The 13053-nt window shown below is 47.8% G+C and overlaps 1 protein-coding gene across 2 annotated transcripts in view; it reads right to left on the bottom strand.

Moving 5' to 3' along the window:
* Positions 1–13053, bottom strand: part of TTC21B (tetratricopeptide repeat domain 21B) — a 418459-nt gene that overhangs the window by 359181 nt on the left and 46225 nt on the right. For both annotated transcript variants that reach the window (XM_063933597.1, XM_063933598.1), the window contains exon 7: positions 789–877. In XM_063933597.1, the coding sequence (XP_063789667.1) occupies positions 789–877 (89 nt within the window). The remainder of the gene's footprint in view (positions 1–788; positions 878–13053) is intronic.

The raw sequence follows: 13053 nt of genomic DNA, 5'->3' as shown, positions 1-13053 counted from the left end.
ATGTGGGTGTGGTTTAAGTAGCCATTTAAATCAGTGAATATTCTAGAGCCCTATACAGAGAGGGCACAACAGAGACCTACATATACTAAACACATTTAAAACCAGACTAAATGTAGAAATCTCTCTTTGCTCAATAAAAATCATATGCAAGATCTAACCCCCTTTGTTTAAATCAGATCCCACAATTCATCAAACCAAATCTCCCTTATTTAAAATCATATCCAGGACATGGCCCCACCACAAACAATTCCCTCATTAAAAATAATGACGTAACGCAGCCACCTCCCCCACCCCCCTCCTACTAGACCCAAAAGCCTCCATACTATCCACAGCTTGCGATGTTCCCTATACTGTAGGTCAAAATCTTATTTATGGATATGAGCGAAATACAGTCTTACTCATAAAGAATGTGTCATTATCACTCAAGATCTCCTCATGCCTCGTGCCAGCCTGAATGCAACACTGGCAAAAGGAAAGAAACCTTCCAAAGAATATGTAGGAAATGTCACCGCCAAGGGCAGGAAACAAACCATGGTGTAGGATGCTTATATATTGTTGTGGGGTATAAGAGATGGCAAAAAGTGACTTGTATGACTGTGATTGGAAAAGCAAAACTATATCCTAATACCCAACTCTATTATTGGGAGATTGAGATGAGGTAATGCACATCAAACACTTCTTGTCCACACACCATTAACAGTAAACAAAATACTGAATTGGGTAGAACAGGACCAATTGGTTCCTTTCTGCCATCAAAACCTGTATTTCTAGAAAAGAAAAGAAAAAACATGCCTCATGAACATTCCCCTCTCTGCACAAGTAATGAAGAGCCTGCATCCTGATGGCTTCCAGATTATGGCTGTCCTTCCGTAGTAATCTGTAAGGGTATAATGGAAATCAGATTTATTCATGATCAAAACTCATCTCATAGCATATCTACAAAATGTACACTTAATACAGTATCCCATATCCAAATATTCCGAAATACAGAATTTTTTGAGTGAGAGTGAGATAGTGAAACCTTTGTTTTCTGATGGCTCAATGTACACAGACTTTGTTTAATACACAAAGTTATTACAAATATTGTATTAAATGACCTTCAGGCTGTGTGTATAAGGTGTATATGAAACATAATAAGATTTTACTTACCGATAAATCTATTTCTCGGAGTCCGTAGTGGATGCTGGGGTTCCTGAAAGGACCATGGGGAATAGCGGCTCCGCAGGAGACAGGGCACAAAAAGTAAAGCTTTTCCAGATCAGGTGGTGTGCACTGGCTCCTCCCCCTATGACCCTCCTCCAGACTCCAGTTAGGTACTGTGCCCGGACGAGCGTACACAATAAGGGAGGATTTTGAATCCCGGGTAAGACTCATACCAGCCACACCAATCACACCATACAACTTGTGATCTAAACCCAGTTAACAGTATGATAACAGCGGAGCCTCTGAAAGATGGCTTCCTTCAACAATAACCCGAATTAGTTAACAATAACTATGTACAATTATTGCAGATAATCCGCACTTGGGATGGGCGCCCAGCATCCACTACGGACTCCGAGAAATAGATTTATCGGTAAGTAAAATCTTATTTTCTCTATCGTCCTAGTGGATGCTGGGGTTCCTGAAAGGACCATGGGGATTATACCAAAGCTCCCAAACGGGCGGGAGAGTGCGGATGACTCTGCAGCACCGAATGAGAGAACTCCAGGTCCTCCTTAGCCAGAGTATCAAATTTGTAAAATTTTACAAACGTGTTCTCCCCTGACCACCAAAGTTGTAATGCCGAGACCCCTCGGGCAGCCGCCCAAGATGAGCCCACCTTCCTTGTGGAGTGGGCCTTTACAGATTTAGGCTGTGGCAGGCCTGCCACAGAATGTGCAAGTTGGATTGTGCTACAGATCCAACGAGCAATCGTCTGCTTAGACGCAGGAGCACCCATCTTGTTGGGTGCATACAATATAAACAACGAGTCAGATTTTCTGACTCCAGCTGTCCTTGCAATATATATTTTTAATGCTCTGACAACGTCCAGTAACTTGGAGTCCTCCAAGTCACTTGTAGCCGCAGGCACTACAATAGGCTGGTTCAGATGAAATGCTGACACCACCTTAGGGAGAAAATGCGGACGAGTCCGCAGTTCTGCCCTGTCCGAATGGAAAATCAGATATGGGCTTTTGTAAGATAAAGCTGCCAGTTCTGACACTCTCCTGGCCGAAGCCAGGGCTAGAAGCATGGTCACTTTCCATGTGAGATATTTCAAATCCACCTTCTTTAGTGGTTCAAACCAATGAGATTTTAGAAAGTCCAAAACCACATTGAGATCCCACGGTGCCACTGGAGGCACCACAGGAGGCTGTATATGTAGCACTCCCTTAACAAAGGTCTGGACTTCAGGGACTGAAGCCAATTCTTTTTGAAAGAAAATCGACAGGGCCGAAATTTGAACCTTAATAGATCCCAATTTGAGACCCATAGACAATCCTGATTGCAGGAAATGTAGGAATCGACCCAGTTGAAATTCCTCCGTCGGAGCACTCCGATCTTCGCACCACGCAACATATTTTCGCCAAATTCGGTGATAATGTTGCACGGTTACTTCCTTCCTTGCTTTAATCAAAGTAGGAATAACTTCTTCCGGCATGCCTTTTTCCTTTAGGATCCGGCGTTCAACCGCCATGCCGTCAAACGCAGCCGCGGTAAGTCTTGAAACAGACAGGGACCCTGCTGAAGCAAGTCCCTCCTTAGAGGTAGAGGCCACGGATCTTCCGTGATCATCTCTTGAAGTTCCGGGTACCAAGTCCTTCTTGGCCAATCCGGAACCACTAGTATCGTCCTTACGCCTCTTTGCCGTATAATTCTCAATACTTTTGGTATGAGAGGCAGAGGAGGAAACACATACACCGACTGGTACACCCAAGGCGTTACCAGCGCGTCCACAGCTATTGCCTGCGGATCTCTTGACCTGGCGCAATACCTGTCCAGTTTTTTGTTGAGGCGAGACGCCATCATGTCCACCATTGGTCTTTCCCAACGGGTTACCAGCAAGTGGAAGACTTCTGGATGAAGTCCCCACTCTCCCGGGTGAAGATCGTGTCTGCTGAGGAAGTCTGCTTCCCAGTTGTCCACTCCCGGGATGAACACTGCTGACAGTGCTATCACATGATTCTCTGCCCAGCGAAGAATCCTTGCAGCTTCTGCCATTGCACTCCTGCTTCTTGTGCCGCCCTGTCTGTTCACATGGGCGACTGCCGTGATGTTGTCCGACTGGATCAACACCGGTTTTCCCTGAAGCAGAGGTTCTGCCTGGCTTAGAGCATTGTATATTGCTCTTAGTTCCAGAATGTTTATGTGAAGAGACGTTTCCAGGCTCGTCCATACTCCCTGGAAGTTTCTTCCTTGTGTGACTGCTCCCCAGCCTCTCAGGCTGGCGTCCGTGGTCACCAGGATCCAATCCTGTATGCCGAATCAGCGGCCCTCCAATAGATGAGCACTCTGCAACCACCACAGAAGAGACACCCTTGTCCTTGGAGACAGGGTTATCCGCAGGTGCATCTGAAGATGCGACCCTGACCATTTGTCCAACAGATCCCTTTGGAAAATTCTTGCGTGGAATCTGCCGAATGGAATTGCTTCGTAAGAAGCCACCATTTTTCCCAGGACTCTTGTGCATTGATGTACAGACACCTTTCCTGGTTTTAGGAGGTTCCTGACAAGCTCGGATAACTCCTTGGCTTTTTCCTCCGGGAGAAAAACCTTTTTCTGAACCGTGTCCAGAATCATCCCTAGGAACAGCAGACGAGTTGTCGGCATTAACTGGGATTTTGGAATATTCAGAATCCACCCGTGCTGTTTTAGCACTTCTTGCGACAGTGCTAATCCCATCTCTAGCTGTTCTCTGGACCTTGCCCTTATTAGGAGATCGTCCAAGTATGGGATAATTAATATGCCTTTTCTTCGAAGAAGAATCATCATCTCGGCCATTACCTTTGTAAAGACCCGAGGTGCCGTGGACAATCCGAACGGCAGCGTCTGAAACTGATAGTGACAGTTTTGTACAACGAACCTGAGGTACCCCTGGTGTGAGGGGTAAATTGGAACGTGGAGATACGCATCCTTGATGTCCAAGGATACCATAAAGTCCCCCTCTTCCAGGTTCGCTATCACTGCTCTGAGTGACTCCATCTTGAACTTGAACTTCTTTATGTACAGGTTCAAGGACTTCAGATTTAGAATAGGCCTTACCGAGCCATCCGGCTTCGGTACCACAAAAAGAGTGGAATAATACCCCTTCCCTTGTTGTAGAAGAGGTACCTTGGCTATCACCTGCTGAGAGTACAGCTTGTGAATGGCTTCCAAAACCGTCTCCCTTTCGGAGGGGGACGTTGGTAAAGCAGACTTCAGGAAACGGCGAGGTGGATCTGTCTCTAATTCCAACCTGTACCCCTGAGATATTATCTGCAGGATCCAGGGATCTACCTGCGAGTGAGCCCACTGCGCGCTGTAATTTTTGAGACGACCACCCACCGTCCCCGAGTCCGCTTGAGAAGCCCCAGCGTCATGCTGAGGCTTTTGTAGAAGCCGGGGAAGGCTTCTGTTCCTGGGAAGGAGCTGCCTGTTGCTGTCTCTTCCCTCGACCTCTGCCTCGTGGCAGATATGAATAGCCCTTTGCTCTCTTATTTTTAAAGGAACGAAAGGGCTGCGGTTGAAAAGTCGGTGCCTTTTTCTGTTGGGGAGTGACTTGAGGTAGAAAATAAGAATTTACTTACCGATAATTCTATTTCTCGGAGTCCGTAGTGGATGCTGGGGTTCCTGAAAGGACCATGGGGAATAGCGGCTCCGCAGGAGACAGGGCACAAAAAAGTAAAGCTTTACTAGGTCAGGTGGTGTGCACTGGCTCCTCCCCCTATGACCCTCCTCCAGACTCCAGTTAGGTACTGTGCCCGGACGAGCATACACAATAAGGGAGGCATTTTGAATCCCGGGTAAGACTCATACCAGCCACACCAATCACACCGTACAACTTGTGATCTAAACCCAGTTAACAGTATGACAACAGAAAGGGCCTCTTAAAGATGGCTCCTTAACAATAACCCGAATTAGTTAACAATAACTATGTACAAGTATTGCAGATAATCCGCACTTGGGATGGGCGCCCAGCATCCACTACGGACTCCGAGAAATAGAATTATCGGTAAGTAAATTCTTATTTTCTCTATCGTCCTAAGTGGATGCTGGGGTTCCTGAAAGGACCATGGGGATTATACCAAAGCTCCCAAACGGGCGGGAGAGTGCGGATGACTCTGCAGCACCGAATGAGAGAACTCCAGGTCCTCCTTTGCCAGGGTATCAAATTTGTAAAATTTTACAAACGTGTTCTCCCCCGACCACGTAGCTGCTCGGCAGAGTTGTAATGCCGAGACCCCTCGGGCAGCCGCCCAAGATGAGCCCACCTTCCTTGTGGAGTGGGCTTTTACAGTTTTAGGCTGTGGCAGGCCTGCCACAGAATGTGCAAGTTGAATTGTGTTACAAATCCAACAAGCAATCGACTGCTTAGAAGCAGGTGCGCCCAACTTGTTGGGTGCATACAATATAAACAGCGAGTCAGATTTTCTGACTCCAGCCGTCCTTGCAATGTATATTTTTAAGGCTCTGACAACGTCCAACAACTTGGAGTCCTCCAAGTCGCTAGTGGCCTCAGGCCCCACAATAGGTTGGTTCAGATGAAATGCTGATACCACTTTAGGGAGAAAATGCGGACGAGTCCGCAGTTCTGCCCTATCCGAATGGAAGATTAGATAAGGACTTTTATAAGATAAAGCCGCCAATTCAGATACTCTCCTGGCAGAGGCCAGGGCTAGTAACATAGTCACTTTCAATGTGAGATATTTCAAATCCACCTTTTTCAATGGTTCAAACCAATGGGATTTGAGGAAATCTAAAACTACATTTAGATCCCACGGTGCCACCGGAGGCACCACAGGAGGCTGTATATGCAGTACTCCCTTGACAAAAGTCTGGACCTCAGGGACAGAGGCCAATTCTTTTTGGAAGAATATTGACAGGGCCGAAATTTGAACCTTAATGGATCCCAATTTGAGACCCATAGATAATCCTGATTGCAGGAAATGTAGGAAACGACCCAGTTGGAATTCCTCCGTCGGAACCCTCCGATCCTCGCACCACGCTACATATTTTCGCCAAATGCGGTGATAATGTTTCACGGTGACTTCCTTCCGTGCCTTAATCAAGGTAGGAATGACTTCTTCTGGAATGCCTTTCCCTTTTAGGATCTGGCGTTCAACCGCCATGCCGTCAAACGCAGCCGCGGTAAGTCTTGAAAAAGACAGGGACCCTGCTGTAGCAGGTCCCTTCTCAGAGGTAGAGGCCACGGTTCGTCCGTGAGCATCTCTTGAAGTTCCGGATACCAAGTCCTTCTCGGCCAATCCGGAACCACTAGTATTGTTCTTACTCTTCTTTGCCGTATGATCTTCAATACCTTTGGTATGAGCGGCAGAGGAGGAAACACATACACTGACTGGTACACCCAAGGAGTTACCAGTGCGTCCACAGCTATTGCCTGTGGATCTCTTGACCTGGCGCAATATTTGTCCAGTTTCTTGTTGAGGCGAGACGCCATCATGTCTACAATTGGTCTTTCCCAACGGTCTATTAACATGTTGAAGACTTCTGGATGTAGACCCCACTCTCCCGGATGAAGATCGTGTCTGCTGAGGAAGTCTGCTTCCCAGTTGTCCACGCCCGGGATGAACACTGCTGACAGTGCTATCACGTGATTCTCCGCCCAGCGAAGAATCTTGGCAGCTTCTGCCATTGCACTCCTGCTTCTTGTGCCGCCCTGCCTGTTTACATGGGCGACCGCCGTGATGTTGTCCGACTGAATCAACACCGGCTTTCCTTGCAGGAGAAGTTCCGCCTGGCTTAGAGCATTGTAGATTGCTCTTAGTTCCAGAATGTTTATGTGAAGAGACTTTTCCAGACTCGTCCATACTCCCTGGAAGTTTCTTCCTTGTGTGACTGCTCCCCAGCCTCTCAGGCTGGCGTCCGTGGTCACCAGGATCCAATCCTGAATGCCGAATCTGCGGCCTTCTAATAGGTGAGCCTTCTGCAACCACCACAGAAGTGACACCCTTGTCTTTGGTGACAGGGTTATTCGCAGGTGCATCTGCAGATGCGACCCTGACCATTTGTCCAACAGATCCCTTTGGAATATTCTTGCATGGAATCTGCCGAATGGAATTGCTTCGTAAGAAGCCACCATTTTTCCCAGGACTCTTGTGCATTGATGTACTGACACTTTTCCTGGTTTTAGGAGGTTCCTGACCAGATCGGATAACTCCTTGGCTTTTTCCTCTGGAAGGAAAACCTTTTTCTGAACCGTGTCCAGAATCATTCCTAGGAACAGCAGACGAGTTGTCGGGATTAAATGGGATTTTGGAATATTCAGAATCCACCCGTGTTGTCTTAGCACCTCTTGAGATAGTGCTAAAGCTGTCTCCAGCTGTTCTCTGGACCTTGCCCTTATTAGGAGATCGTCCAAGTATGGGATAACTAATACGCCTTTTCTTCGAAGAAGAATCATCATCTCGGCCATTACCTTGGTAAAGACCCGAGGCGCCGTGGACAATCCGAACGGCAGCGTCTGAAACTGATAGTGACAGTTTTGAACAATGAACCTGAGGTACCCCTGGTGTGCGGGGTAAATCGGAACGTGTAGATACGCATCCTTGATGTCCAAGGATACCATAAAGTCCCCTTCTTCCAGGTTCGCTATCACTGCTCTGAGTGACTCCATCTTGAACTTGAACTTTTTTATGTAGAGGTTCAAGGACTTCAGATTTAGAATAGGCCTTACCGAGCCATCCGGCTTCGGTACCACAAATAGAGTGGAATAATACCCCTTTCCTTGTTGTAATAGGGGTACTTTGACTATCACCTGCTGAGCGTACAGCTTGTGAATGGCTTCCAACACCCTCTCCCTTTCGGAAGAGACGGTTGGTAAGGCAGACTTCAGGAAACGATGAGGAGGATCCGTCTCTAATTCCAACCTGTACCCCTGAGATATTATCTGCAGGATCCAGGGGTCTACCTGCGAGTGAGCCCCCTGCGCGCTGTAATTTTTGAGACGGCCCCCCACTGTCCCCGAGTCCGCTTGAGAGGCCCCAGCGTCATGCTGAGGTTTTTGCAGGAGCCGGGGAGGGCTTCTGTTCCTGGGAAGGAGCTGCCTGTTGGTGTCTCTTCCCTCTTCCTCTGCCTCGTGGCAGGTACGACAAGCCCTTTGCTCTCTTATTTTTGTAGGAGCGAAAAGGCTGCGGTTGAAAGGTCGGTGCCTTTCTCTGTTGGGGAGTGACTTGAGGTAAAAAAGTGGATTTCCCGGCAGTAGCCGTGGCCACCAAGTCTGATAGACCAACTCCAAATAACTCCTCCCCTTTATACGGCAAAACCTCCATGTGACGTTTTGAATCCGCATCGCCTGTCCACTGTCGTGTCCATAAGGCTCTTCTGGCTGAAATGGACATAGCACTCACCCGAGATGCCAGTGTGCAAATATCCCTCTGTGCATCACGCATATAGATAAATGCATCCTTTATTTGTTCTAACGACAGTAAAACATTGTCCCTATCTAGGGTATCAATATTTTCAATCAGGGATTCTGACCAAACTACTCCAGCACTGCACATCCAGGCAGTTGCTATAGCTGGTCGTAGTATAACACCTGCATGTGTGTATATATTCTTTTGAATAACTTCCATCTTTCTATCTGATGGATCCTTAAGTGCGGCCGTCTCAGGAGAGGGTAACGCCACTTGTTTGGATAAGCGTGTGAGCGCCTTGTCCACCTTAGGGGGTGTTTCCCAGCGCGCCCTAACCTCTGGCGGGAAAGGGTATAATGCCAATAACTTTTTTGAAATTATCAACTTTTTATCAGGAGCAACCCACGCTTCATCACACACGTCATTTAATTCTTCTGATTCAGGAAAAACTGTTTGTAGTTTTTTCACACCATACATAATACCCTGTTTTACGGTATCTGTAGTATCAGCTAAATGTAACGTCTCCTTCATTGCCAAAATCATATAACGTGTGGCCCTACTGGAAAATACGTTTGAATTTCTACCGTCGTCACTGGAATCAGTGCCCGTGTCTGGGTCTGTGTCGACCGACTGAGGCAAAGGGCGTTTTACAGCCCCTGACGGTGTTTGAGGCGCCTGGACAGGCATTAATTGATTGTCCGGCCGCCTCATGTCCTCAACTGACTGTTTAAGGGAAGATAAACCATCACGTAATTCCACAAATAAAGGCATCCATTCTGGTGTCGACCCCCTGGGGGGTGACATCTGCATATTTGGCAATTGCTCCGCCTCCACACCAATATCGTCCTCATACATGTCGACACCACGTACCGACACACACCGCAAACTCACAGGGAATGCTCTAATGAAGACAGGACCCACTAGCCCTTTTGGGGAGACAGAGGGAGAGTCTGCCAGCACACACCACAAAGCGCTATATATACAAGGGATATCCTTATATTAAGTGCTCCCTTATAGCTGCTTTAATATATATATATATAGCCATTAATGTGCCCCCCCTCTCTGTTTTACCCTGTTTCTGTAGTGCAGTGCAGGGGAGAGACCTGGGAGCCGTTCTGACCAGCGGAGCTGTGACAGAAAATGGCGCCGTGTGCTGAGGAGATAGGCCCCGCCCCTTTTTCGGCGGGTTCTTCTCCCGCTATTTTTCCAGTCAGGCAGGGGTTAAATATCTCCATATAGCCCCTATGGGCTATATGTGAGGTATTTTTAGCCTTGTATAAGGTTTATATTTGCCTCTCAGAGCGCCCCCCCCCAGCGCTCTGCACCCTCAGTGACTGCCCAGTGAAGTGTGCTGAGAGGAAAATGGCGCACAGCTGCAGTGCTGTGCGCTACCTTATGAAGACTGAGGAGTCTTCAGCCGCCGGTTTCCGGACCTCTTCACGCTTCAGCATCTGCAAGGGGGTCGGCGGCGCGGCTCCGGGACCGGACTCCACGGCTGGGCCTGTGTTCGATCCCTCTGGAGCTAATGGTGTCCAGTAGCCAAGCAGCAAATCCACTCTGCATGCAGGTGAGTTTACTACTTTCCCCCTAAGTCCCACGTTGCAGTGATCCTGTTGCCAGCAGGACTCACTGTAAAGAAAAAAACCTAAACTAAACTTTCTCTAAGCAGCTCTTTAGGAGAGCCACCTAGATTGCACCCTTCTCGTTCGGGCACAAAATCTAACTGGAGTCTGGAGGAGGGTCATAGGGGGAGGAGCCAGTGCACACCACCTGACCTAGTAAAGCTTTACTTTTTTGTGCCCTGTCTCCTGCGGAGCCGCTATTCCCCATGGTCCTTTCAGGAACCCCAGCATCCACTTAGGACGATAGAGAAAGGTGGATTTCCCGGCTGTAGCCGTGGCCACCAAATCTGATAGACCGACTCCAAATAACTCCTCCCCTTTATACGGCAAAACTTCCATATGTCGTTTTGAATCCGCATCGCCTGTCCACTGTCGCGTCCATAAAGCTCTTCTGGCCGAAATGGACATAGCACTTACCCGTGATGCCAGTGTGCAGATATCCCTCTGTGCATCACGCATATAAAGAAATGCATCCTTTATTTGTTCTAACGACAGTAAAATATTGTCCCTGTCCAGGGTATCAATATTTTCAATCAGGGACTCTGACCAAACTACCCCAGCACTGCACATCCAGGCAGTCGCTATAGCTGGTCGTAGTATAACACCTGCATGTGTGTATATACTTTTTTGGATATTTTCCATCCTCCTATCTGATGGATCTTTAAGTGCGGCCGTCTCAGGAGAGGGTAACGCCACTTGTTTAGATAAGCGTGTTAGCGCCTTGTCCACCCTAGGAGGTGTTTCCCAGCGCTCCCTAACCTCTGGCGGGAAAGGGTATAATGCCAATAATTTCTTTGAAATTATCAGCTTTTTATCAGGGGCAACCCACGCTTCATTACACACGTCATTTAATTCTTCTGATTCAGGAAAAACTATAGGTAGTTTTTTCACACCCCACATAATACCCTGTTTAGTGGTACCTGTAGTATCAGCTAAATGTAATGCCTCCTTCATTGCCAAAATCATATAACGTGTGGCCCTACTGGAAAATACGGTTGATTCGTCACCGTCACCACTGGAGTCAGTGCCTGTGTCTGGGTCTGTGTCGACCGACTGAGGCAAAGGGCGTTTCACAGCCCCTGACGGTGTTTGAGTCGCCTGGACAGGCACTAATTGATTGTCCGGCCGTCTCATGTCGTCAAACGACTGCTTTAGCGTGTTGACACTATCCCGTAGTTCCATAAATAAAGGCATCCATTCTGGTGTCGACTCCCTAGGGGGTGACATCCTCATATTTGGCAATTGCTCCGCCTCCACACCAATATCGTCCTCATACATGTCGACACACACGTACCGACACACAGCAGACACACAGGGAATGCTCCTAACGAAGACAGGACCCACTAGCCCTTTGGGGAGACAGAGGGAGAGTTTGCCAGCACACACCAAAAGCGCTATATATAACAGGGATAGCCTTATAATAAGTGCTCCCTTATAGCTGCTTTATATATATCAAAATATCGCCATAAATTTGCCCCCCCTCTCTGTTTTACCCTGTTTCTGTAGTGCAGTGCAGGGGAGAGACCTGGGAGCCGTCCTGACCAGCGGAGCTGTGAGAGGAAATGGCGCCGTGTGCTGAGGAGATAGGCCCCGCCCCTTTTCCGGCGGGCTCGTCTCCCGCTATTTAGTGAATCCAGGCAGGGGTTAAATATCTCCATATAGCCTCTGGGGGCTATATGTGAGGTATTTTTAGCCTTTATATAGGTTACATTTGCCTCCCAGGGCGCCCCCCCCCAGCGCCCTGCACCCTCAGTGACTGCGTGTGAAGTGTGCTGAGAGGAAAATGGCGCACAGCTGCAGTGCTGTGCGCTACCTTTAGAAGACTGCAGGAGTCTTCAGCCGCCGATTCTGGACCTCTTCTGACTTCAGCATCTGCAAGGGGGCCGGCGGCGCGGCTCCGGTGACCATCCAGGCTGTACCTGTGATCGTCCCTCTGGAGCTGATGTCCAGTAGCCAAGAAGCCAATCCATCCTGCACGCAGGTGAGTTCACTTCTTCTCCCCTCAGTCCCTCGTTGCAGTGATCCTGTTGCCAGCAGGACTCACTGTAAAATAAAAAACCTAAGCTAAACTTTTTCTAAGCAGCTCTTTAGGAGAGCCACCTAGATTGCACCCTTCTCGGCCGGGCACAAAAATCTAACTGGAGTCTGGAGGAGGGTCATAGGGGGAGGAGCCAGTGCACACCACCTGATCTGGAAAAGCTTTACTTTTTGTGCCCTGTCTCCTGCGGAGCCGCTATTCCCCATGGTCCTTTCAGGAACCCCAGCATCCACTAGGACGATAGAGAAAAATGTATTCTGTGCTTAGATTTAGGTCCCATCGCCATGATATCTCATTATGGTATGCAATTATTCCATAATACGGAAAAATACGATATCCAACATACTTCTGGTCCCAAGCATTTTGGATAAGGGATACTCAACCTGTGTGTACTTTCTAGCAACTTCAGAATATTGGATCTTAAATGGGTATGCAGTCAGAAAGTCAACCAGGTTTAGATGTTGACATCAGTAATGACAGAATGACGATATCAGAAATGTTGACAAGGTCATAATGCTGACATGTCCATTAGGGCTAGGGTTATAGCTAGGGTTAGCGTTAGGGCTACTGTTAGAATTAGGGATAGATTTACAAGAAAAACGTATTGTTGCCATTTCAACAATATTGGTACTACATCATTGTGGACATGCTAAATCTCAGCATAGTTCATGTCAACATATAGAAGCACGCCCCCTCTTACACATACATTATAGGGCAATGCCCTGTAAGCAGAGAATGCATGAAAAGAAAAAATGAGTGGGCAATACCCCAAATCTATTTGCAATACAAAAATGTTCAGCCTTCTCTACACTAAAGCAGGGTACACACTTGTTCCATCTCT

This window comes from Pseudophryne corroboree, chromosome 7 (genome assembly GCF_028390025.1).
Source record: "Pseudophryne corroboree isolate aPseCor3 chromosome 7, aPseCor3.hap2, whole genome shotgun sequence".
Classification (NCBI taxonomy): domain Eukaryota; kingdom Metazoa; phylum Chordata; class Amphibia; order Anura; family Myobatrachidae; genus Pseudophryne; species Pseudophryne corroboree.
Note: the sequence above shows the minus strand (reverse complement) of the source record. Positions and strands in the feature narration are given on the sequence as shown.